Source organism: Carassius auratus, unplaced genomic scaffold (assembly GCF_003368295.1).
Source record: "Carassius auratus strain Wakin unplaced genomic scaffold, ASM336829v1 scaf_tig00214573, whole genome shotgun sequence".
NCBI classification, from domain to species: domain Eukaryota; kingdom Metazoa; phylum Chordata; class Actinopteri; order Cypriniformes; family Cyprinidae; genus Carassius; species Carassius auratus.
The window spans coordinates 146,729-170,725 of NW_020527717.1; the positions used below are offsets into that span (position 1 = coordinate 146,729).

Sequence of the window (23,997 nt, forward strand, 5' to 3'; positions counted from 1 at the left end):
ATGTAGCCAGCACATGTGTTCAGGCCCATTCACACCAGGGACAATAACCAGTCCCTCCAGAAAAACGCGGATTTTTTTTGCGATTGTTGCGGGCAAATATCCTTGATTTTGCGGCACGTTTTCTTAAAAAATGCGATGAAATTGCGTAAACATCTCTTACTGCAACGAAAATTATTTTACATACTACTAATATAATTACAACTGTAACTTTTTGGTACTGTTCTGTAACAAAAAAGTGCAATCTTACAACTGTAAGATTCAAATCTTGAATCTTGAATCTTAATGAAACTACAACAGTGTTATTAGCCCGCAATGAATTTAGCAAAATTCAATGTAATGTGCACATTGAAAATGCAGTCCAAGCCGATCACGTCTCCGCCCCCTCTCGCAATGTCAATCACTGTGTGAACAGGGGGCTTGCAGAAGGTCGAGAGACTCAATACTCAAGAAGAGGATTCAAGTGAGAGAACATGGACAAGACAGATGGTCCGTGTACGTTTTGATAATTTCGGTTTATGGTTTCAATATTTCATTCGCACATGTGGGCGAAGCTGAAACGCTGCTTTCATCTGATTGGTCGAATCGCTCCACCTTCAGCGCGGTCTTTTCATTCTTTCAGACAGAATAAGAGTCAGTGCGAGTGAAGCAGTGTAATGTCTGAAACTACCACTCACTGTTAATCAGATGTAGCTGGGCACATAATTCATGAGACCTGCAAATTATTTCTAGGTTGTAGTATTGTATAAATATTGTCCCACGGATAAATACAGTGCAAATAGTTCTTATAATTATACAAGTAAAAGCCATGCTTGCAGAGGTTCTGCGCGATCCTCCATCTAAAATCTCGTCTAGGACACCAGCAGAGCCTGGGCTGGAGAAATGGCTGCTAAAATTTCAGCTTTGCATCACAGGAATAAATTACATAAAAAGAAAATATAATATACATTAAAAGAAATATAATATCAATAAATAACCCAATAACAGGAATTTGTTATTTAAAGACACTTAAATAACAAATTCCAATTAGTTCCAAAGGTTCTAATTAATTTTGTTCTGAAACGGTCAGAATGACAAATAAATATATTTATATTTGTGATGCTGTTAAAAATAACATTGTTAACTTTTTGTGTGTGCATGCATGATCTAGTCACATCTACTCTATACACATGTGGATACAATATATATCTAGATATTGTACCCTAAATATCTCATCTTGCTTAGTCAACTTGGTGAAAAGGACCAGATTAGTCTGCAAGCTGTCCATTGCTCACAGTAGTCCAGTGTGTGTGTGTGTGTGTGTGTGTGTGTGTGTGTTTATATTTCTTGAAGTTTATGAGATGCTCCTAAACTGGCATCTGCACACATCAACGGAATCTCTCCAGGTGGAATCTCAGCATTGGTGAGAGTCCAGTTCCCTACGTAAGAAAAGTGTAAATCAAAGGGAACTGAAACTTTCCATGAGGTTTCCATGGTAACATTCAGCTTCAGCGTCACTATGTAGATCTGTACCTTTTGGGAATTCCAGCTCACGTCTGCTTCTGAAAGAGCAGGGTGATTTAATGAGGCTTTAACTTTGGCCCTTTAAAGCCACCATAGCTGCAGGGGCTGTTAGCCATATCTGTGAGAGCTGTGGTTCATGAACCCTGCTGGGCTAAAGCTCAGGACAGTGTTCTCCCAGGGCACGTTATAATGGATTCTACAGGCATGAGAGCATGCTGAAGACCTTCACAAGTTCCTCTGTCTCTCTCTCACACACACACACACACCCTCTCGCTTCAGTATTCACAGTTGTACCAACTTGTCCTGGAGTTGTGCTGGAGTTCAAAAACATACACTTAAAACTTCAATTCAGCATCAATTCTTCTGATTTATGAAACTGAGAGCTCCGGCTCTGAAATCTGACCTCATTTAATCACACATGTTCAATTCTATATTACCTCAGCAACCATAAGCAACCTATTCAGCATAGCAACACCTTGGCAACCACCTATCAATGTTCTTATTACCACACAGAAAAACTTAGCAAGTGCATAGCAACACCTTGGCAACCACCCAAAAACACCCTAATAACTAGAAATATTTTTAAAAGCACTCAGAAAAAATGGGCAAGTGCATAGTAACACCTTGGCAACCACTCACTAACAAGTAATTTATTAATTTATTACACTAGTAATTTTTCAAGTCCACCCTGGCAACCACCTAGCAACATTCTTAAAACCACTCAGAATAACTTGGCAAGTGCATAACAACACCTTGGTAACCACTCACAAACACCCTAGTAACTAGAAATGTTTTTTAAACTACTCAGAAATGCATAGCAACACCCTGCAAACCACCTAGCTTGAGCCCTGAAAGAATGAAGAGGGAACACAAAGTTTGTGGGTGCTACAAAGTTCCAGTTAGCACTGACCATTATCATTCATGTTGCCATATCCATGGTTTCCCAGAATGCACTAGAGTTAACACCCACTCAGGCATTAAAGTCACCAAGGATCATCAAACGTTCTGTCGAGGGCGTCTTCTAAACAATGGCACTAAGTTGATTGTAAAATGATTCCTTTAAATCGGAAGTAAGTGTAGTGGCGTAAGTGGCTATGATTGTAACTGGTCCACAGTATGTGTGCAGGTGCAGTGAGGAGAGACGTGAGGAGATGGGCACAGGTTTTTCCACTGAGGACAGTAGCTTGTTTTGGATTGCAAATCCAACACCGTGCATTGGTCTGTCACCATTTGGGTATGGACGGTTTCATCGGGCGCACGCGCCTGGACCTAAGTTAACTTCCGGTCTGTGTTGTGTATATCGGTCTGGCTGCGGTGCCTTCTACAAACGCAGTTAAAGTCAATGTGATGAGTAGACTGAGGTTGGGCTCAGGTGGTTGTGCTGCGGGATGTGTTTCCCATACATTTATTTATTTTTGGAGACTCGCCACAATTTTAAAACTGATCGATTTTCAAAAAGGTTTCGTTAAATAAACATGAGTAACGTAACGTTACGTACTGCACGTTTAATAATAATAATTCCTTACATTTATATGTTTAAATATCAAAACGAGGCACATGTGTTTTTACGGTATATTGCTGTATTTCTGAAGGAGGACTTGCATGTTATATGCCTGATAATGCAGCGTGTGAGCGTACCAGCTCTGCTTTGTTTACAGCTGTTACTGGGGAAACCTCTATTTCTCGCGATTTATGTCTATGCTTTAAAACATCTCCTGCTGGTAAAGAATGAATTTGCATTTTCATTAAGTCCGCCTGATCCACGCAGCAAACATATTTTGTTTGTTATCAAAAAAATATCTACTCTAGAGGGACTTGGCTGTTGTTATTGATTCTATTTAGAGTCTACCGGAAAAGTTAAGTTAGGTCCACAAAAGTGCACACGCGCAGTAACGTTTGTTTATGTTGATGCCGTTGAAACCGTTTATACGTTCCAGAATAAAGAATAGTTTTCTTCCTGGACAGAGAAAACATTGGTCAGCCAAGTTTCACTCAGGGCAGCGAAGGAGATGTTAAGTCGGAGTAGTTCTGCATCAATCAGGACTCATTTACGAGGTGAGACGCAGTCCATGTCAGAATTAATGCCGTTTATTGCATGTTTATTGCATCAACCACATTGTGGAAGCTAATGGGGACCCAAATAAATAAACAAATAAACAAATAAACTAATGCCGATGAGACATCCTACAGAGATGAGGTTAATGCACTCACAACATGGTGTGCTGATAACAATCTCTCTCTAAATGTCAGCAAGACCAAGTAGATGATTGTGGACTACAGGAAGTCACAGAGAGAGGGTCACATTCCCATTCACATCAACCGAGAGATAGTAGAGACAGTTAAGAGCTACAAGTTCCTTGGCATTCACATCTCTGAGGATCTTTCCTCAGAGACCACAGTGAGAACAGCCCGTCAGCGTTTTTACTTCCTGCGGAGAATGAAGAGGTTTGGTATCTCCTCTAACATCATGTCAAACTTCTACCGCTGCACTATAGAGAGCATTCTGACCAGCTGCATCACTGTATGGTACGGCAACTGCTCTTCCTTGTACCGCAAAGCTCTTCAGCGAGTGGTGAGAACAGCAGAGCTCATCATTGGACATAAACTCCCAGCCTTACAGGACATCTATCAGACTCGCTGCTTGAGAAAGGCTCACAGCATCATCAAGGACCACACTCATCCTGCTCATCACCTGTTTGCCACACTGCCATCTGGCAGACGTTTCCGATCCATTCGTTCATGGACAACCAGACTGAAGAACAGCTTCTATCTTCAAGCCATAAGACTACTTAACAATCAGTTGTCCTCCATCTAAAAATGGAATACATGCTGCTCTTATGTTTACTTCATTGTACTTGCACTGCCACTTTTTTTAATATTCGTTCATGTTACTCTGTGACACTCTACAATGACTTTTGGACATTGCTCTACTCAAGAATACATCTGAATGTGTGCTGCTCTTAAGTTTATTTATTGCATCTGCACTGCCACTTTAATTTTCCTACATGTAGCTCTACGTCACTCTACAAAGATATTTTATTCTGTCTATGTATTTCTGTCTAAGGGCACTGTAGTCACTCAATCTCAGAGATCTCCATGTACGTTTATGTTTTATATCTTGTTATTGTCACTGTATGTCTGAGCCTCGTCACAAGCATTTCAATGCCCAGTTTCCCCAGTGTTAACTATGCAAATGACAAATAAATGCCTCTTGACCTCTTGACCTCTTGACGACCAGGTCACACCTGTCATACACGCGAACCTTGCCGAGCAACAACAGCACTCTTAAGGACTGGGTGTTCCAGAGTTGCCAGCCATGGAGGCTGAAAGTTAGACATCATAATGGAGAGATGAAATGCTCATAGTAGAGAGCGCCCGGGCAGAATAAGTGAAAGCATGTGTGCCCAGTCAAACATCCACCTCTGGACTCAACGCTACAGATTCCAACGGAACACAGGGGTGTAGTTATGAGTTGCCCCGCAGTGACCAACTGACTAGGTCTATTGCCCCGTGACCATTGGCCCCTTTTGCTCACCGGGTGGCTGAGCAGACCGACTCAGGTGCTGTGACAGCAAACACGCTCTGATACACAGCACACTAGCCCCTGCTGCCGGCCTAGCAGGGTGGACTGGGTTTTGTCTGGTCTCTCGCCTTTGACCTGTCTGGCTTGCTTGAAGCTACCAGGGGTAAAAGGTCCCCGCCAGCTTAGCTCTCAGGGTCACTGGGACCAGTCCATGAAACAACCACCCATAATCACCCTAATAACAAGATAAGTTTTCAAAACTATTCAAAATAACCTGGCAACTGCATAGCAACACCCTGGCACCCTTTCAAACCTATTTGACTTTTTTGCCCTATTATTTATAGTAACCATATATCCCTTCGACTTAGCAACTGCATAGCAACACCCTGGCAACCACCTACTAGTGTTCTTAAAATAATTTCGAATAACGTGCCAACTGCATTCCAATGTTCAAGCATTCTCACAATTTTTTTAAAGAAATAATTGTCAAGACAATTCTGTCAAAAAGGTCAACACAATTTAGCTGACTGCATAGCAACACCATGGTCAAGAACAGCTTATATTTCTCTTTAGAAAATATTCAACTTTTCTCATATTGCTATTGCTGCTGTTTTATAAGTGGCTAAACTACTCAAGGCAGTTATTTTACCATAGTTGCTTTGCGTTATTGACGCAAATGAATAATACTGTCAGAAATGTAAATTTGATTAGTTTACACTCTTTTTTCACATTCAGGTACTGTTTTTACTTGATGAGATTATATGATGACATTCCAGGTCAAATTGCAGGATTAGAGAGGAAGTTCGAGGCCTGAGGAACAGCACAGTAATTTGGCAGTAAATAATAACATCAGCAGCACTGTCATCACACCTCTGGGGGAGAGAGAGAGAGAGAGACTACAGGAGAGCATGATCTATAGTCTCTAGATCATTAACACACATCACCCTGCAATTAAAAACTCATTTATCTTAATTACTCAACTAATGGAACGAGTCCCCGCAGGAAAAACACACACATACCCTCGAAGGACAGCTACAATGACATATACACAAAGAGAAGCCTAAAGCCACACACAAACTACAAATCCACAATCAACGCATCAGCCTGTCTGTCTTCAGTTCTGATGTGACATGCCATTACTGCTTTCTGAGATATTCATTCATTATGTGCTAATGAATTTAACAGGGAATCTGCACTGATGAGATTCTTTGTGTGTAAAGTCTGTTTCTATAATGTACACTTAAACAACCCATCCGTCCATCCATTTATCTGTGTTGTTCTATCTGTCCAAGTCATTCTACCTGTCCATCCGATCATTTGTCTACCTGTCATCCATTCATCCGTCCATGTAATCATCTATCCATCCAGCCATCCATCCATCCATCCATCTATCTATCTATTGTTTATTCTGTCTAGCATTGTATAGTTGTCTGTTTGTCTCTCTGTCTGTCTATTGTTCATTTTGTCTCTCTGTATAACTATAAAACTATTTTGAAAGCTTCCAAATAATCTAAAAAACAATTATTTAAATGTAAATAAATGTTCATACTTCGTAATATTCAAATTTAAATAGAATTTCTGCCCCCTTTTCTTACTTTAATTCAAATGAAATTCAAATTCAAGTATTGCACTGAAATTTAAAAGCCATTTTTAATTAAATTCTGAATGAAGTGTAACCCCTATGTTAACACAGGAAAGAAACTGTGCTCATCGAACTATTTCACATGATTTTGAACTCAACCTGAGTCTCTGAAAGAGAGCGACATCTTTTCCTCTACCTCTACCCGTTTTCTCCTGCTTCTTTGATTGTCCCCTTTAGATTCACACACAACGGCTTTGAGAGAGCCTGCAATATGAATTCTAATAGAGCAATTACCATTATGAATGATAACTAGGGATATTCCGCTGATCTAGGGTCAGGGCCTGTGCAATAGCTCTTATGATTACGGAGTATGGCATCAGGTTCAGGAAATAGCAGTGCTCCGTTAGCCAGCGGGAATGTTTAACCTACATCGCGGATCCCTGTCCTATTGATTAGACCATTAGACTTGAACCGATCAGAGGAAATTGACACAATCCTCTTTCCATATTAAATCTTTGCATTAATGCTCCACAATTTAACAGCAAAGCTATCAGATTTCTTCAGAATATTTATACGTTCACTTTCCAGCTTTCCTCTAAAAACTGAATAATATGTCATTTTGAGTGTGATTTGGAGGGCTGCACTGCTCTTGTATCAATACTCAGAAATAATATCCTCAAGTCTCTTCAATCAAGAGTTACTTTAAGATGTTATTATGTGATCATTACCAGTTGTTTTACAAACAAATTTAGTAAGTATTATTTATGTGAAATACATTTTGAGTGATCAAGTGTTTGAACCAAGTGTTTAACCAAGTAATTTATTAGTCAGTTACTTATTGACGCTTTTCTTTCCATCTTGAATGACGCTTCCGTAACACGTTTGTACCCAGTACAGCATTGCTCCAATAGTCTTATGATCTAACGAAATCCAATAAGCATGATATGCTCAACTAATAGCATGAGTTTGGAGAAGTATTACCTCTCAGGGTGACCAATGGTGGACATTCAGGAAATATGTTTTTCATTTAATAAAACTTCAACAACATTTGCATATGAAAACATGTTTTAAAATTGATTAAAATTAATTCAAAGCATATTAAATGTGAACACGACTAAAAAGACAGGGTAGGTGATTTTGGTGATCCTGTCAACAAGCATAATGCAAAATGACCTGAAACAAATCACCTAACCTGCTTTAAAAAAATATTTTTTGAATTAAAACTTCAAAACAAAATATTAGAATGAAACACATCTCTTAACACTATTCAAAAAACATAAGCGGCCCACTTTTACTATGCATATTCATAGTCTCTCTCTCTCACTGTGAGTGGTTTGGTATTTTGCACATAATGAAGTGCGACTCATTGTCATTTAAGTGTCAAATCTATATATACACTCATATACAGCCTAAAAAACCCATTCAACACACACTTACGCAAAACTGAGCCACTGAAGGTTCTCAATGTACATCTGAACTATATCACAGAAACACATGGTGTAACCCTCTCTCTCTCTCTCTCTTACTCTGACTCTCTCTGTCTCTCGCCCTTCATTCTCTTCCTCCCTTCGATACGTCTGTCTCATGCTGATAGCAATGGAAGTGATCTATGGGGGTGGCCGTGCACACACAAGAACACAAATACAGTGAGTGTGTGTGTGTTTTTTGCACTGTGAGAAGGTTTGTCCTGCTGTGTTAAGCTCATGTATGGACTAAATTGACAAAGGCTTTCAGTCACACACACATATTATCCCGCATCCTAAGAGACTTACACCACAGCAGCACTAATGTAACATATATATGCCACTGTCCTTCACACTGGAGCATGAAAAATCATACTACGCTCAACACTCAAATCACAATATATCAAATCATGACATTAGTCATTATATAATTGTCTGATTGCTCTATTTGGATTATTTTGGGATGATAACTGCACATTTTAAACACCATTTACACACTGTCATCCAAATAAGAGATTCTGAAGATGAGGAACAGCACAGTATTAGAAATGCCATGAAATGTACATATTCATGTATGTGTCCGCTGCACCGACAGCAGTCGGCTTCACATTCACAGTCTAATTCACTTTAAACATGTTTATGGTAATTTAAGGTTATAATTCAAGGAAATATTATGTAATAATAAAGAAGAGGAGACGACAGTACATTTTCAGATTTGGAATCAAGAAGATATAAAAAGAAATAAAATAAATAAATAAAATAAAAAATATTTATAATCCTATAACGCTAAGGATTGAAGACAGAAAAAAATAAATGATATTTTATATATTTGTTTTATTTTATGTTTTCAATAAAGAAAACCTAAAGTATTTATAAAATATAAATTTGTTGTTATTATTGCTACTATCTAATATAATGTTATTCTACCCTGTGAATTGTTTCTATTTGTTTACAAAGCCTTAAAGGAACACAAACATTGATAAACTAATAATCTCAACAAAGTTCACAGGGAACAAATGAAATGTTCTTAAGTTTGCACACTTAAACACCTGACAGATGTGATTATCATGATGGGTGTGACTGACCTGATATGATTGTATATCCGATTCCACGCGGTCGACCTAAGTCTTGATCGATCGCCCTGATCCTACGGACTTCATAACCCTACAGAAACACAGACAACAGACATGTACTGAGAGGTAAAACAAGAAACATTTGAAAAGTATGTATACAAGTGCATAAATAGTCTTTAGTTTGGACAGAATATCTATTGTTTTATCATTTGTTTTTAAAACGCTTTGCTTGCGTGATTGCGCTGTTTTAAAATAAATGCCACTTAGTTTTATTTTGTCTAAAGCAATGACAATCAGACATTTTAAGTGCTCAAATGCTTTTGTGTGCAGCTGTTGAGGAAACGGGCATCAGCTTCAAAAAAGAATGCATCAAATGAGACATGAAAAACAACAAACAGAGAAATATTCTGAGTTTGAGGACTCTTTGATCCTGAATGAGAAACAGTACAGATGCTTAAGGAGAAAAGTGAGAGAGCGTCTGCCATTGATCCAGCTAATAGTGTCTGAGAGCTGTTTATGCTTCATTTCTGCCAACACTCCACTGCTATTACAGCACACAATCAATTACAGCACGTTTAGCGCAAGAATGTGAGGAGAGGCGAGGGAGAAATGGAAGACAAAAGTGTCTGAACAGGGGATGAAGTGTGGCTGAAGTAATTTGCGGGCCATTCTCTTGCCGTCCGCACAAGTTGAATGTTCAATCATGCAACACATCTTTCTCCTCTCATCCTTAAACATTCTCCCTGCACCTTCTTGTCCACTCCTCCATCCGCGTCTCTTCTCTTGCACCATTTCAGATCAAGCGCTTGACAGCCAAATTGTGTTTGCCCCTAAAAAGCCTTTAAATGTCACCCTGACAAAAAGAAAACACCAAACAGCGGTGCAACAACTCCCCACTTTTCCCGCAAAATATAGTTTTTCCCTCCGTTTTAGCTGTTGTCAAACTTTGCTCCATTTGGCAGCTGGATTCGCTTTTCTACAGTACGAGCATGAACCGCAGAGCTGTGTTTGTGCCAGCTGTGTATTAATAATAATAATAATAATAATAATAATAATAATAATTTATATATATATATATATATATATATATATATATATATATATATATATTCATTTAAATATAGCTACAAAGGCAAAAATGTTTAAGAGTACAAAAAAAGCAAGATATATACAAATATATAACTGATTATAATAAAATAATTGACAGATTTATACTACCGTTTAATCATTTTTTTAAGGAAAATCAATACTTGTATTCAGGAAGGATGCATAAAAACATGATCAAAAGTGACAGTCTTTCTCCTCCTTTTTTTTTTGCACAAAAATATTAACCGTTATCAAATAAAGAGAAAACAATAGCAAGAAATGTTTCTTAAGTCACAAAACAGCATATTTTAATGATTTCTAAATGATCATGTGAGATTGAAGACTGGAGAAATGATGTTGAAATTGCTTCATAGAAATAAATTACATTTTAAAATGCATTCATAGAGAAAACTGTTGTTTTAAATTGTAATATTTCACATCATCATTTTTTTTGTACTGTATTTTTTATCAAATAAATTCAGTCTTGTTGAACTTAAAGAAAAAAAAGTATAAATCACATTTTGAGTGATAGTGTAGAGTTTAAAATATCAAATACACTAACAATTGTGAGATAAACTCGCATTTGAAATGTAAAAATCACACTGTAATATACAGTATAAAGTCAGTTATGAGAAACAAAGCCACAGTTTTGAGATTCACACAATTATAGGAAATAACATTCCAATTTAGACACAATTGTTATTTGCTAAAGTCATGAACTAGCATACGTATATCACTATATTATGGTGAATCTTAAATGTACCGTACATCTCACCCAAAATATAGATATTCTCAAAAATATGGTTCCAACAGAAAAACAAAGCTACACGGAGCTACAAATGCAAACCACTCAGCAGCACGGCAGACAGGAATGATTTAATTCATACAAAAATTTTTTTTATTTATTTTAACTTATTTAATAAAAAAATTTATTAAATATATTTTGATGAATCTTCAAACTGATCTTTCTATACAATGATACACATTTTTGGATGTGAACATGCACTAAATGTGACCTTGAAAGACACATGAACCATCTTCGCATATAAAGAGAAAAAAATCTAGGAGGAGAAAAAATATATAATAGATCCTACTAGATTGAGCCATTGTGAGGGTGAGAGCATAGTGATAGGATTGAGAATCTTGGGTGAACTATTGATTTAACTATTGCTTTAACTATAACAATTGTTTTGTGCTTCTCCAATGTACAAAATACGGGATATAAGGGATATCTCTCTCTCTCTCTCTCTCTCTCTCTCTCTCTAGGTGTGTGAGCACGAGCGATGCACCTGAGATGGAGCGGGGGTTAAGAGTTGTGTTTTGACAGATGACCCGCAACAGCTCCTCGTGTTTGATATATGTTTGTGTGTAAATGTCAGTAGCCTTGAGAACTCTCCACACCCACTCAGTCACTTAGCCCGAGGCCCGTCGACTGAGCCGGCACACACTCCGTACACGCGTGTGTGAGTGTGAGGGAAGATAAGCTTTAAGCTCTCTGCGTGTGGCTAAGTGTATGTGTCAACATCGTTTTATATGAACATGCTAGTGTGACGTGTGCCCTTATTGAGGGCGTACGTGTTTAGACTGTCTAATTCTCATCACAAAAGCGTCTCGTCTTTTTTTATAGTGTTTCCGCAACTTTAGGAAATAAGAAATGAAATGCCAAAATCAATCGCATCCAATAGGAACTTGACGCTGACCGCCACATTGAAACAGGACAACTGGTCTAAAGTCATCACTGTCTTCTTATTCATGACCTTCCCAAGATGACTGATAGATCCGTGTCGCCACACTTCACTTCTGACACGCTCACGAGTTCATATGCATGCAAATAGACACCAGAGACAGAGATAAAAGGAGGGAGAGAGAAAATATGGGGCATGAAAGAAAGAGAAAGGGGTAAAAAAAAGAAAAGAAAAAAAGACAGCAACTCGGAGGCTCAAGAGTTGGTTGAGAAGTGGAGTGATGCAAATGGTGAAATACTGATATTTCCCTTTTGTAATGAATTAAAATTAGCGCTGTCAAACAATTGCGATAAATCGCATTCAAAATAAATGTTTAATTTACAAAATATATGTGTGTGCTGTGTATATTTATTATGTATATATATATAAATACACACACACACATGCATGGACTGTATATATTTAAAAAAAATTGTTTATATATTAAATTGATTTATATATAATAAAAATTATATTAATATAAATATAGAAATGTAAATGTTTTCAAAATATATATTGTATGTGTATATTTATATATACATAATAAATATACACAGTAGACACACGTATATTTTGTAAACAAAAACTTTTATTTTGGATGCAGTTAATCACGATTTATCTTTGACAGCACTAATTAAAATATATTAAAATAGAAAACAGTGCTTTTAAATTTCACTACATTACTGTTCAGCTGTATTTTTGATCAAATAAATGCAGTTTTGGAGAGTATAAAAGACTAATTAAATAAATAAATAAATAAATCATAATTAATAAAAAAATTACTTTTAGTATGTGTATTAAATATGTACAATACTGATATTTTACACAAATTAAAGATATATCAAAATAGAGTTATTTTCCTATAAATTGATATATCAAAATATATTTATTTTTGCTTATAAGGGAGCACTGTATTGATTTTCCTTATCTGAAAACTTGCATTTCAAGCTGAATAAAATGCAGAAATGTAAAATAAAGTTTAACATAATGACATTTATTTATTCATTTTGCTTATAAGGCAGCACTGTACCGATATATATATATATATATATATATATATATATATATATATATATATATATATATATATATATATATATATATATATATATATTTATTTATTTTTTTTTTTTTAATCAGAACCACTTCCGTCAAGTACTGTATATTTAATGACAATTATAAATGCATACGGTTAGTGTTGGTGGTATGGTTATGTTCTGGGCAACACTCCACACGCCTGTCCATGCAGCTATGCTTGGACAGAGCAGGGAGAGTAGCAAGACAAACCCCCCTGGGGTACAGAACAGAAACATTATAAGCATATATATAAAATTACAATTCACGATTACGTGAGTTGTAAACAAAATATGAGAGACTGCTTCCAAGTTAGAACAAATTACAGGTTCAGTTGGTGGAGTTGGGGTTGGAGGATGGTTGCAAGCAGCAATGCGATGGAAGAGACACTGAAGAATGGGAATTTAAATAGACCGCATTTAAATGTTAAGGTGTCAAGACTAGATTGGTACTCGTCAGGAACAGCTGACTGTCAGCTGATGCAAGCGTGACTAACGTGGCCTGACTGAACTAACGCGATGCTCAATTTCTTTTAAGGAAAATCAGTACACTGCTGCCTTATAAGCAACAAAAATGTAATTCTTTACTTTATACTTTATTGTTCTTCACACATTTCTGCATTTTATTCAGCTTGAAATACATATTTTATTCATAGGAGAGATTTCTGGTTTTGGTCTATGTAAAACTGCTTAGGTTTATTTTGGCAGAATTGTTTTAGTGGAGAAGAAAATTTACTATTTTGTGTCTAAGATAAAACTTCAACTTCTATTGTAAAGGCAGCTTTAATGTACTTACTTCCACTTGATTTCACACAGACAGAAACACACACAAACACAAATCCAACACACACATCCTCAGAGCCTGTGGCGGTGTGTTTAACACAGTAAACCAACAAGGGACCAAATGGCCAGTAGTGAATCTCAGGCTGAATGACCTTTCATAGGCTCTCACACTGAGCAGGTCACAGTATGTATCTATCACTGTAATTACACGAGTATTCCAGCGAGAGTTCACAGGTGTAATGGCTGCTTCTCTCATAATTATTGTCTAATTACTCAACACACATTATATCATTCATTGTCAGCCAAACTATCTCTGTCTCTCTCTCTCATTCCCTGGAACATTTTCTGTTTATAAAAATCTTTACTTTACTTCTACATTTTTGTCTTTACATACATATATATATTTCTGTTTTATGTTTTCTATCTAAGAATTATCTAGCTTTATCTTAAAACCTTGTAAAATTACAACCTATGCTTAAGAGGCCCAAATATGCAGTCTATGCAGGAAGCTAAAATAATTTGAAATAATTCATGAAATAATTTGGATAATTTGGAAGTCCAGGACATTTCTATGTTTGCATTCGAGAATAATCCAAATTACAAACACATTAAAGTTATTAGAGAATTTGAGAGGGGCCTTTCCTTAATTGTCATGAAAATAATACTATAATGACAAAAGTAAGTGTATTTAAGTATGTATAAACAAACAAACAAATAAAAAAAATTATAATAATAAAATTAAATAGTATTTCTGAATAAATCAATTAAATTACATAGACATAGACAACCATCCTTAGTTATCATGACAAAAAGGTCTAAATAAATAAATCTATTAAAAAATTATGTGTTAAATTACAAATTCAATTAAATAGAAAATGCAGTCTAAAAATGGTGGTCTTTTATAAGATTCACTCATCTAAATACTGCTGCACATTACAAAGCAAGAATAAATGTATATGTATGTGTACTGACTGGTGGTGCGTCCTCCATTATATTAGTGCTGTAGGGGAGGTTGGTGAAGATGGGGTCCATGTCTTGAATATCAGTGATGGTAATTGCCAAATTTGCCAGACTCGAGAGAGGACGGCGTTTATCCTGGTCCTGTTACAGAGAAAAACAAGTAGACATGTTTTATTTTTCTTTGGAATTGACTCAATAATTCCACAGTGTAGAGCTCTTCAGTGTGTGTTTTCTAACCGTGGCATTAACAGTGAGCTGATAGGCAGTTGTCGTCTCATAGTCCAGCGCTCTCGCCACAGTAACGATTCCTCTGGCCCCGTCAATGGAGAAGAACGGAGAGAGAGGCTGGAAGGAGAAGAGCACACTGCCGCCCGCACCCTGATCCGGGTCTGTCGCATTCACCATGAACACAGACGTTCCCACTGGAGTGTTCTACACACACAGAGACAGTAATGATACAGAACATGTTATTAAGTATATATAAAGTTGTGCTGTTAACATGAGAAAGAAAGAACTTGCATAATGAGCACTATTTAATGCTGTGGTTATGTAGATTCATATGATGAGTGACAGCTCCTGTCTCGGTCATTTCACCTGTCAGTAAGTGACAGACTGCTGTCTCTGAGATGATGCAGTCAGTCAGCATCAGAGAGAACACACAGACTAAAATGCTGGAGGAGCATTTTCAGACTCTCTCAAAGTTTTAAGTCATTATTCATACAATATCTTAATGGACGAGGTCTATAGGGGTGAAAAATCAAATAGGTGAAAATACAACATTTTGACTCCAAAACAAAGCCATAGATAATATGACAAAAAAAAAAAAATATATATATATATATATATATATATATATATATATATATATATATACAAACACACACATATACATATATATTTATTTATTTATATATTTTAACAGTTGTGCAGCCTCGTGTCTACGGCCGAAAGGCAGCCGTGCCAAAATACAGCTATATAGCAGTGCTATGACTGTGATATTGTGTTAATAAAACAGTTTGATGGCATGAGTGTGTAAATATACAAGAAACAACAACTGAGTCTTTAAAAGCCCTCTTTTGTGCAGAACTACTGCCTTCCACCACGGATTCAAATCTGAAGTTGACAGTTTAACAACTGAGCCCAAGCCTCTGTAACTAATTCTAAAATGTCACTCGAGAATTAGTAACAAATATCAAGTTGCTTCATTGAAAATATATTTACAATAAAACATTAGTTTGAATGTCCGCTGAGGAAAGCGATATCTTTGTCGCACTATCCTTTCATCTGTTAAGGGTAATTTCTTATGCCAGCACTGCTCAGTTGCAGTTGGCTGCATTTTACAATGTGTTTTTGAAAGTAAAAATTACTTCCTTGTTTACAACACTGTTCCAGTCTCTTTCAATATTAAAGTCTTGACTTACTCATGAAAACAGGTACAGTATTTGCTCTGGAACAAATATTAAATTAATGAGACCGATGACTGCCCATCAGATTTACCTGAAACAAATTGTATGTCACAAATGGGTAATAGGAGCAATAATTCTGATCAAACAATCAAATCTTTTGTTATTGAAATTTCGGCCACATCTAAAATATAATTCCACTGAGAAGTTACCTGAGAAGTTAAAGTAAATACAATAGAAAACCGAAGACTTTCAAACACTGACATTACAATCCGTCTATTTGATGACTGCAGTTACATCTGCAACTGCAAAACAGATTTTTTTTATTGTTTCCTCATATGCAGTACAGATAACAAATGGACATTTATTAAATGTATTTAAGATATCTTTAAAATGTTTATGACTTAGAAAGCATTTTAAACATGTAAACATTTATCTCACAAAGACATGTCATTTACAATACAATTTTTGCATAAAGGTACTTGCATAAGGAAACTATGTTTTGATTTGGGGGTAAAATATGACCTAGACACATTCTTGACATTTAATGAAATTCACCCATGCATATAACTGAAACTCAGATGCACACTCCTTAAATACAATATATCTACACATGCCTACACTAGACAAAAGTCTACAGTACATGAAACAGGAAAGGCAACTTCATAAACTCTTGCGGAGAGTAATAGCTGACATTAAACAGCCAGCAGCATTATTTATGCCTATATACGGTATTATATTTACATATATTTACTTATATATGGCATTTACATAAAGCTGAAAGTCACTGCAATACTCCCAGAATCCCAAGGCCACAAAAAAAGAGAACAAAAGTGTGAAAAAATCAACATTTCCTATTCCCAAACAGTAAACCAGATCCTTCCAGAGAGAAAGAAGTTGTACTTCACCAAGCACTCCCACTTTATCTCTTTCAATAAAACAGGAGATATCCATCCTTTGAAAAGAAAGGATTAGAAAAGATTCAGATAAACTATTGGAGAGAAAGAAAGCATGAGAGGTATAAAGGACAAAGATAAAAGAGAGAGAGAAAAGAGGATTAGAAAAAAGAGGAATCATAGGAAGGAATGAAGATAGATATGGACAGTGAGTTCTAACTTGCTGTCGTGCCTCGACCTGATAACGTCCTCTCACACTCTCACAGCTCGTCTGCCCTCAGCTCCTCCACGCTAAAGTTCACGCACCTTAAGACAAACCGCTTTAGGTCAGCTGAGGAAACTGGAACACTTATTTTATTTTTCTATTTAATAACTGCATTCAGATTTTTACTGTGAGTCTGTTGCATTTTACATCATGTATACATAAAAAAAAATTACATATACTGCATATTGTGTAATTCATTGTGAAATTTACTAGTAATACAGTATCTAAGTTGTAAATTGTTTTTAATTTAAGTGTACAGAATGCTGATGACAAAACATATCTGAATATTTAGCAGCCCCCTATGCAAAAGAAAGTGTTGATCTGAGTAAGAATTTTGTATTCAGATATAACATTTGAGGTTAGGAAAAAGCCTAACAAGAATATAAAATAAGAAGAATGAAGGAAGAAAAAGAATGCATGAGTGGGAGAGAGGCATATCTAATAGTATTAAAAACCTCAAATACAGCAGGGACTCCCCAGCCTCTTTCAACTGCAGTATGTTAGAGAAGATTATTCCCAAACCAGGAAGACAGAAAGAGGGAAATGGGAGGAGAGAAAGAGGCTACTTATTATTAGCTTTCTGCCTCATATACATTGCAGCAAATGAAAAATCAGTTTACACAAAAACACCACAGGAATAAGAGAGATACAGGGTAAAAGGTCAAAAGAGTGAAGCTTACATTAAGATAAAACCTACATTAAGATCAAACCAATCCTGTAACTCAGACAGAAAAAACATGGAACTTGCAACACCAAGGACATGGGTTTGATTCAGAGAGAATGCATGAAGTGATCAAATGCGAATCTTGAAAGATCCTTTTGATAAAAAAATCTGCCAAATGTATACATTTAAATGAACAGCTTTGAAAATTTGCTGAAAATTTAATCAGCCTCTGGCCATCCAAGATGCAGATGATTTAGTTTCATTATCAGAGCAGGTTTGGAGAAATCAATCATTACATCACTTTCTCACAAATGCATCCTCTGAAGTGAATGGGTGCCATCAGAATGAGATTCCAAACAGCTGATAAAAACATAACAATAATTCACAAATAACTCAAACCACTCCAGTCCTTCAATTTGTGAAGCTAAAAGCGGCATGTTTCTAACAACAAATCCTTGATTATGATGTCCATAATTCATAATATTGCTTTCACCAGTGAAAAAAGTCAACTCATCCGAATCAGGAGAGAAATATGCACAGATCAAGCATAATTTGTCTCAAGCATTGTTACAGTCTCAAACATTTCTAACTGAATATGTGGCTGGATTTTGATGTTAGAGGACACCACAGGATGCATTTTTCTTTCCAGATTTTTATGGTTTACGGATTTGTATTTTGGTCTGAAGCAATGATTTCAAGTTTTTCACACTGCTTTCCTCCTCACAAGTCATTAACTGATGGGCTGGAGTTGTGTGGATTACTTGTAGATTATTGTCATGTTTTAATCAGATGTTTGTTCTCTCATTCTGACGGCACCCATTCATTGCACAGGATCCATTGGTACTGTAAGCAAGCGATCTGTGAGCAAATCCGTTCCCATGAACAAACAAATTCATCTGCATCTTGGATGGGCACTTTCAGCACATTTTCATTTTTGAGCAAACTATTCATTCAACATGAGATTCAGAGTGAGATGTGGAGTAAAATTCACACTGAGACTTGAACAACAAACACTAAAGTAAGCAACAGTACATTTCTCTGAAGATCACTGTGCAGACACACATCCACAGTTTAACTACACACTCTGTTCAACATGTTCTTAAGCTCTATAATTACTATTATCATATTTCTAAATGATCACAAGCCCCTTATCAGCTCATTAACCAATCTGACGTCTTCCCAGAGACTCTCTGAGGAGACAAATTAACTAGAAATGTTTAGGATCACAGGGATTCCTCCATCATCTTCAGTCTGTTCTTTTTTCTGTCATATTCAATTCTGTCCTTATCATCAAGAGTTCAGTAGCAAATCAGCATAAATTATATCCTCTACAGAGAGAGGAAAATTATTTTCAGTGCTTTTCTGAAAATGTTAAAATTATGGCAGTCTATAAGCTAAGATCTCAAGTACAACTCTAGAAGATAATATCTGTCAATAAGACTTTGTCTTTTTATCGCAGGGTTTCCATTTACAGAAAATAATACTTGTGTATGAAATTGATCAAAAGTGATTGCAAAAAATTTTAATGATAAAAAAGATTTCTATTTAAATAAATATGGTTCTTTTGAACTTTCTATGTAAATGAAAAAAAAACATCATGCAACATAACTTTTTTTTTTAACTACGCTTACTTAGATGTAAATATTTAAGAAAACAAATTCAGTTTAACATCTGTAACATCAAGGACCCCGCTCTCTCAGTAATTGTTATAGGATCACAATGAGACAGTAAAATGAAGGCAAATTCATCACTCATTTTGTGGTAAACTGTGTTTTCACAGTTAAGCTTTCAACATCTGCTGCTAAATAGAATGCATGCAGTTTGGAGTTTGAATATGCAGCAGATGTCCTGTCGCTCTGAACCAATCAGTGATGACAGTATTGCATATCCTGGTGTTTTGCTTCATAATTATTAAGAGGCAAATTTGACTTAATGAATTCACACACATTTTGTGAAGTAATCCAATTAATCTTCAATCTAATCTTAAACCTTCTCACATCAGTGTTCATACAGTTTTTCCTACAATTCTATTTAATGTGCAGTAAAATGTCTGCGTAAACACTTACAGTAAAGTACTGTAAATATTACAAAATGCCACTTTCCATAGCTTCCTTGTCTACAATTTTTGCCTGGCAAGCACAAAAGTGAAACTCTGCACTCTGCAAGGGGACAAATATTGCTCACAACATAATGCAGATGTCAGTTAAATTTACTAAATCCACACAACAGACCATTTAGTCCAGTTTATGGTCTAAATCCAGTAGCCCTCCGAGGTCTGCACTGCGCCTCACTGACCATTAGCCTGTGCATTAAACACTCTCCATTGAGATAATTACTCTGATGCAACAGAAAGACATAAGCAAATGAAGTCATTGAGCTCCCACTGTGCTACATCTCTACTTTACTGACAGCATTAAATCACTGGAGGTTGACCAGTCTCTGTCAAGGAGGTCTATAAAGACTGACCAGAACAGCTGTAATGTGTGCTGTATAGGGACTTTTGCACCGAGCAGTAATAGGAGCTCCGTTACGGGAAATAGCCAACAAGGTGATCCCTCGAGAACTATATTTGACCCTAGGGCCATTATAATGGCTACATTCGCACCAGAAGCAGGAACTTTAAGTGCCTGGACTTCAGTGTTAGTCTATCTATCGATGCTTTCCATAGTCTAAATAAAATAAAATAAAATAAAATAATTAGAAATGTATAAGTAATAAAAAAAAGTCCATGGCTCTTAGAGATATTTTAATCTTAAAGAACAAATAAAGTATTTTAAAATACTTTATTTAAAAATTATTAAAATAAGCTTTTAATGTTAAAAGACCAATTTGTATGTAAAGATCATTGATAAAATTAAATTAAATAAAAAATATTGTAAATATTTAAGTAATGTAAATGTCCAATGTAGGGCTGTAAATCTCCATCACCTGTGGGCTTTCAGATGGAGCAACATTAACTACACAGAAACGTTTTTCACTGACAAGCTGCGCAAAACCACGTTCATATTTTGCGCATGTTTCACGCAGCTTGTCAGTGAACAACAGTTCTGTGTAGTTAATGCTGCTCCATGTGAAAGCACGCAGGTGATGGAAATTTACCTCTGATTACAGAACCGGTGTCCTGACATTTTATCCTACTTTCAGATTTTCCTACCAGGGTTTACTGCACATACTCACATCAATATTGCATCCTTTTTATCATGCTAAACAACAATATTTAATGTATCTGCATTACTGCAAGGGTAGGTTTAGGGTTGGGGTAGGTGCAGACTTTAATAAACCATACATTTACAGTAGCATTTCTTGTTGTCGAATTGTACTAGCCACTGTTTTAGTTGGAGGTAGGAAAATCTGACAGTGTAGGACAAATCAACAGAACACCGGCTTTACTAGCAAGATGCACATTAAATATCGAATGTGGTTTATCGTCCAGCCCTAGTCCAATGTTCTTTTCAAAATTCCTCTCTTTGAGATATTTAAATTTTGAAAGGCCAATTAGGTATATAAAAAAAAAACTGTAATTAACAGAAACAATTATATTTTTCATGCTTAAATGTGCTTACATGACCTTCATCGTCTGCATTAGGTAGTCGCTCATGCTACAGAAAATCACCAACCCTCACTGAAAATAACAGACTTTATCAGACATTGGTGCTGCAAATCATTTTATGCCATGTATTTCTTAACAATCCACTCGAACAAGTTAATCATACTCTCTTGTTCGCCGTCATTCTGTTAAACACAGTAAAGACCTTTGTGCTTAGCCAGCTATTGTCTTACATTTAATACAACATAACAAGTATTTTAGCCGCTTAACGTGGCTCTCAGCGTGTCCTGTCGTTAGCTCGTTCCTGCCTAGCTTTGGCAAGTGAAGAGGGCTGATTAAAGATACACTGTGAAATGCATATGAAAGCTGGCCTTTTCAGAGTTGAGGGCGAGCGGGGGAGTGAATACCGGTTTGGAAGAAAGTTAAAGTTTAACCAGGTTGAGCAGGACTAGATGGCTGAGAGCAGCTGGCGCACTGAAGGTTTTCATTGATTGGGGGGGTTAATAGAGACATTGTGTGATAGAAGAGGTGAGGAAGGGGTCCACAGTGAGTATGGCTGGCTCCAGCCGTAAAAGGCTAATTTACAGGGCTGACGCGGCGCGGTGGCAGGATCATGCAGTGCGCTAGCCTAAAGCCGTAAAACCCCTGCAGGGTACAAGCAGAGCCGTCCGACCGCTGCCAACAATACTACTGATTACAGCTACGCCCGCTAAAAGACCGGACTCCAACGCCCACTCTACGCCAGATACAGGTCTCATGATTATACCTCTCTTTCCCTCCGCTTTTTTCCTTTCCTCTTTTTCAGCTTGGTAATGTCACTTTCCTCATTGACTTTCACACTATAACTAATTCTCTTTTTCTCCTTCACTTGGGCTGCCAACTGTCCTGCATAATACAAAGCCATCAAGTATTTTAGGGAATATATTTGCATTTTATTGCTATTTCTAAATGTCTGACGTTTAAAAAGTGGAGCTTTTGGAAAATTCACTAAAAGCTCTTGTTACACAAATGCTGTGACAAAAGATTTCCATTTTGAATGAATGTTCATCTCTTTAACTTTATATCTATCAGAAAATCCTGAAAAAAGTTTCACAAGTTCCAATAAGTAGTAAGCAGCAAATCTGTTTCCAACACAACGCATATTATAATGATTTCTGTTGGATCATGTGACACTGAAAACCGTAATGATGCTGAAAATTCAGCATCACAGGAGTAAATCATATTTTAAATTATTTAAAAATACAAACATGTTTATTTAAACTGCAATACTATTTCACAATATTAATTTACAATAATTAAATGCAGCTTTGAGGAGCCTAAGAAACTTCTTTAATAAAAATTAAATCTTACTGATCCCTTACTGATCTTACAGAAGTGTATTTCTCACTGACCCCAGTGCAAAAAAATGATTGGGAAAAATTAACAACTAGTCTTTACACTCATCCGTCGCATCACTCATCACTCGCACTCTTTAGCTAACGCTGATCAGGTTCCACTGCAAACTGTCAGAGTTTAAAGAGAATTGACAAAAAAGGACAGACAGTAGTTTGCCCTTCAAAGGCTCTGACGAGGCATGGGAAGATACTTTCTACCAAATTATGCAAATTATAATGCAACCATATATGTTTTAATTTGACGCCTACATCAGCCAGGGAAATTATGCAAGTGATTATATTCCCTTTGTTCACAATCTGTTCGTTTGGTATTATGAAAATAACACAATGAAATAAACATCTGTGGAATTTCATCCTGACAGCAACAACTATAAGCTGGTAAATGGTGATGATATGAGACCATTTTAATGCATCCAAGTGGCTCTTTTTTTCCCACAGCAAACTCACACAGATTCATCCCCTTCTATTCCACCCTGAAAAATGGAATCATTTACCAAACTCTATACTTGTATTTCTCATCAGTATCTTTCTTACGTCCTGCGCTCCACCGTCATCCATCAGAGAGAGATACCTCATATATCAGTGCTGAAATGAGCTAATCAATTATTTAACACCTTATCCAACCTGAACACAAGCACAACGCCCTTCACACCAACAGTACAGTCGCACAGACGTGTGTGTGTGTGTGTGTGTGTGTGTTTTCAATGGCCAATGAGCCAAAAACTTACTGATAAATTAAAACATTATCCTTACTACAGTGGTAACACTTTACAATAAGGTTAAATGAATTAATTTTAGGTTATTCATTGGGTATTATGAACTAACAATGAACAATACTCTTACAGCATTTTCTTTAAGTTAATGTTAGAATTGTAAATTATTTCCATATCTAAATACTTTAACTTTTCAAATTAATATAGTTATTATTATATTTATTAAGCTAAGTTATGTATAACCTAATCTAAATCTATGTGTTGTTATTACTATGTGTGTGTGTTTGTGTGTGTTTAAATTATTTTGTGGCACTGTAGTGTAGTTCATCAGACATTAATTTGAAATTC

The 23,997-nt window shown here is 36.3% G+C and overlaps 1 protein-coding gene across 1 annotated transcript in view; it reads right to left on the reverse strand.

Moving 5' to 3' along the window:
• Nucleotides 1-23,997, reverse strand: part of cdh23 (cadherin-related 23) — a 200,694-nt gene that overhangs the window by 125,136 nt on the left and 51,561 nt on the right. The window contains exons 6-8 of the mRNA XM_026257924.1: nt 15,005-15,199; nt 14,780-14,908; nt 9,154-9,232 (exon numbers count right to left, since the gene is read on the reverse strand). Of these exons, the coding sequence (XP_026113709.1) occupies nt 9,154-9,232; nt 14,780-14,908; nt 15,005-15,199 (403 nt within the window). The remainder of the gene's footprint in view (nt 1-9,153; nt 9,233-14,779; nt 14,909-15,004; nt 15,200-23,997) is intronic.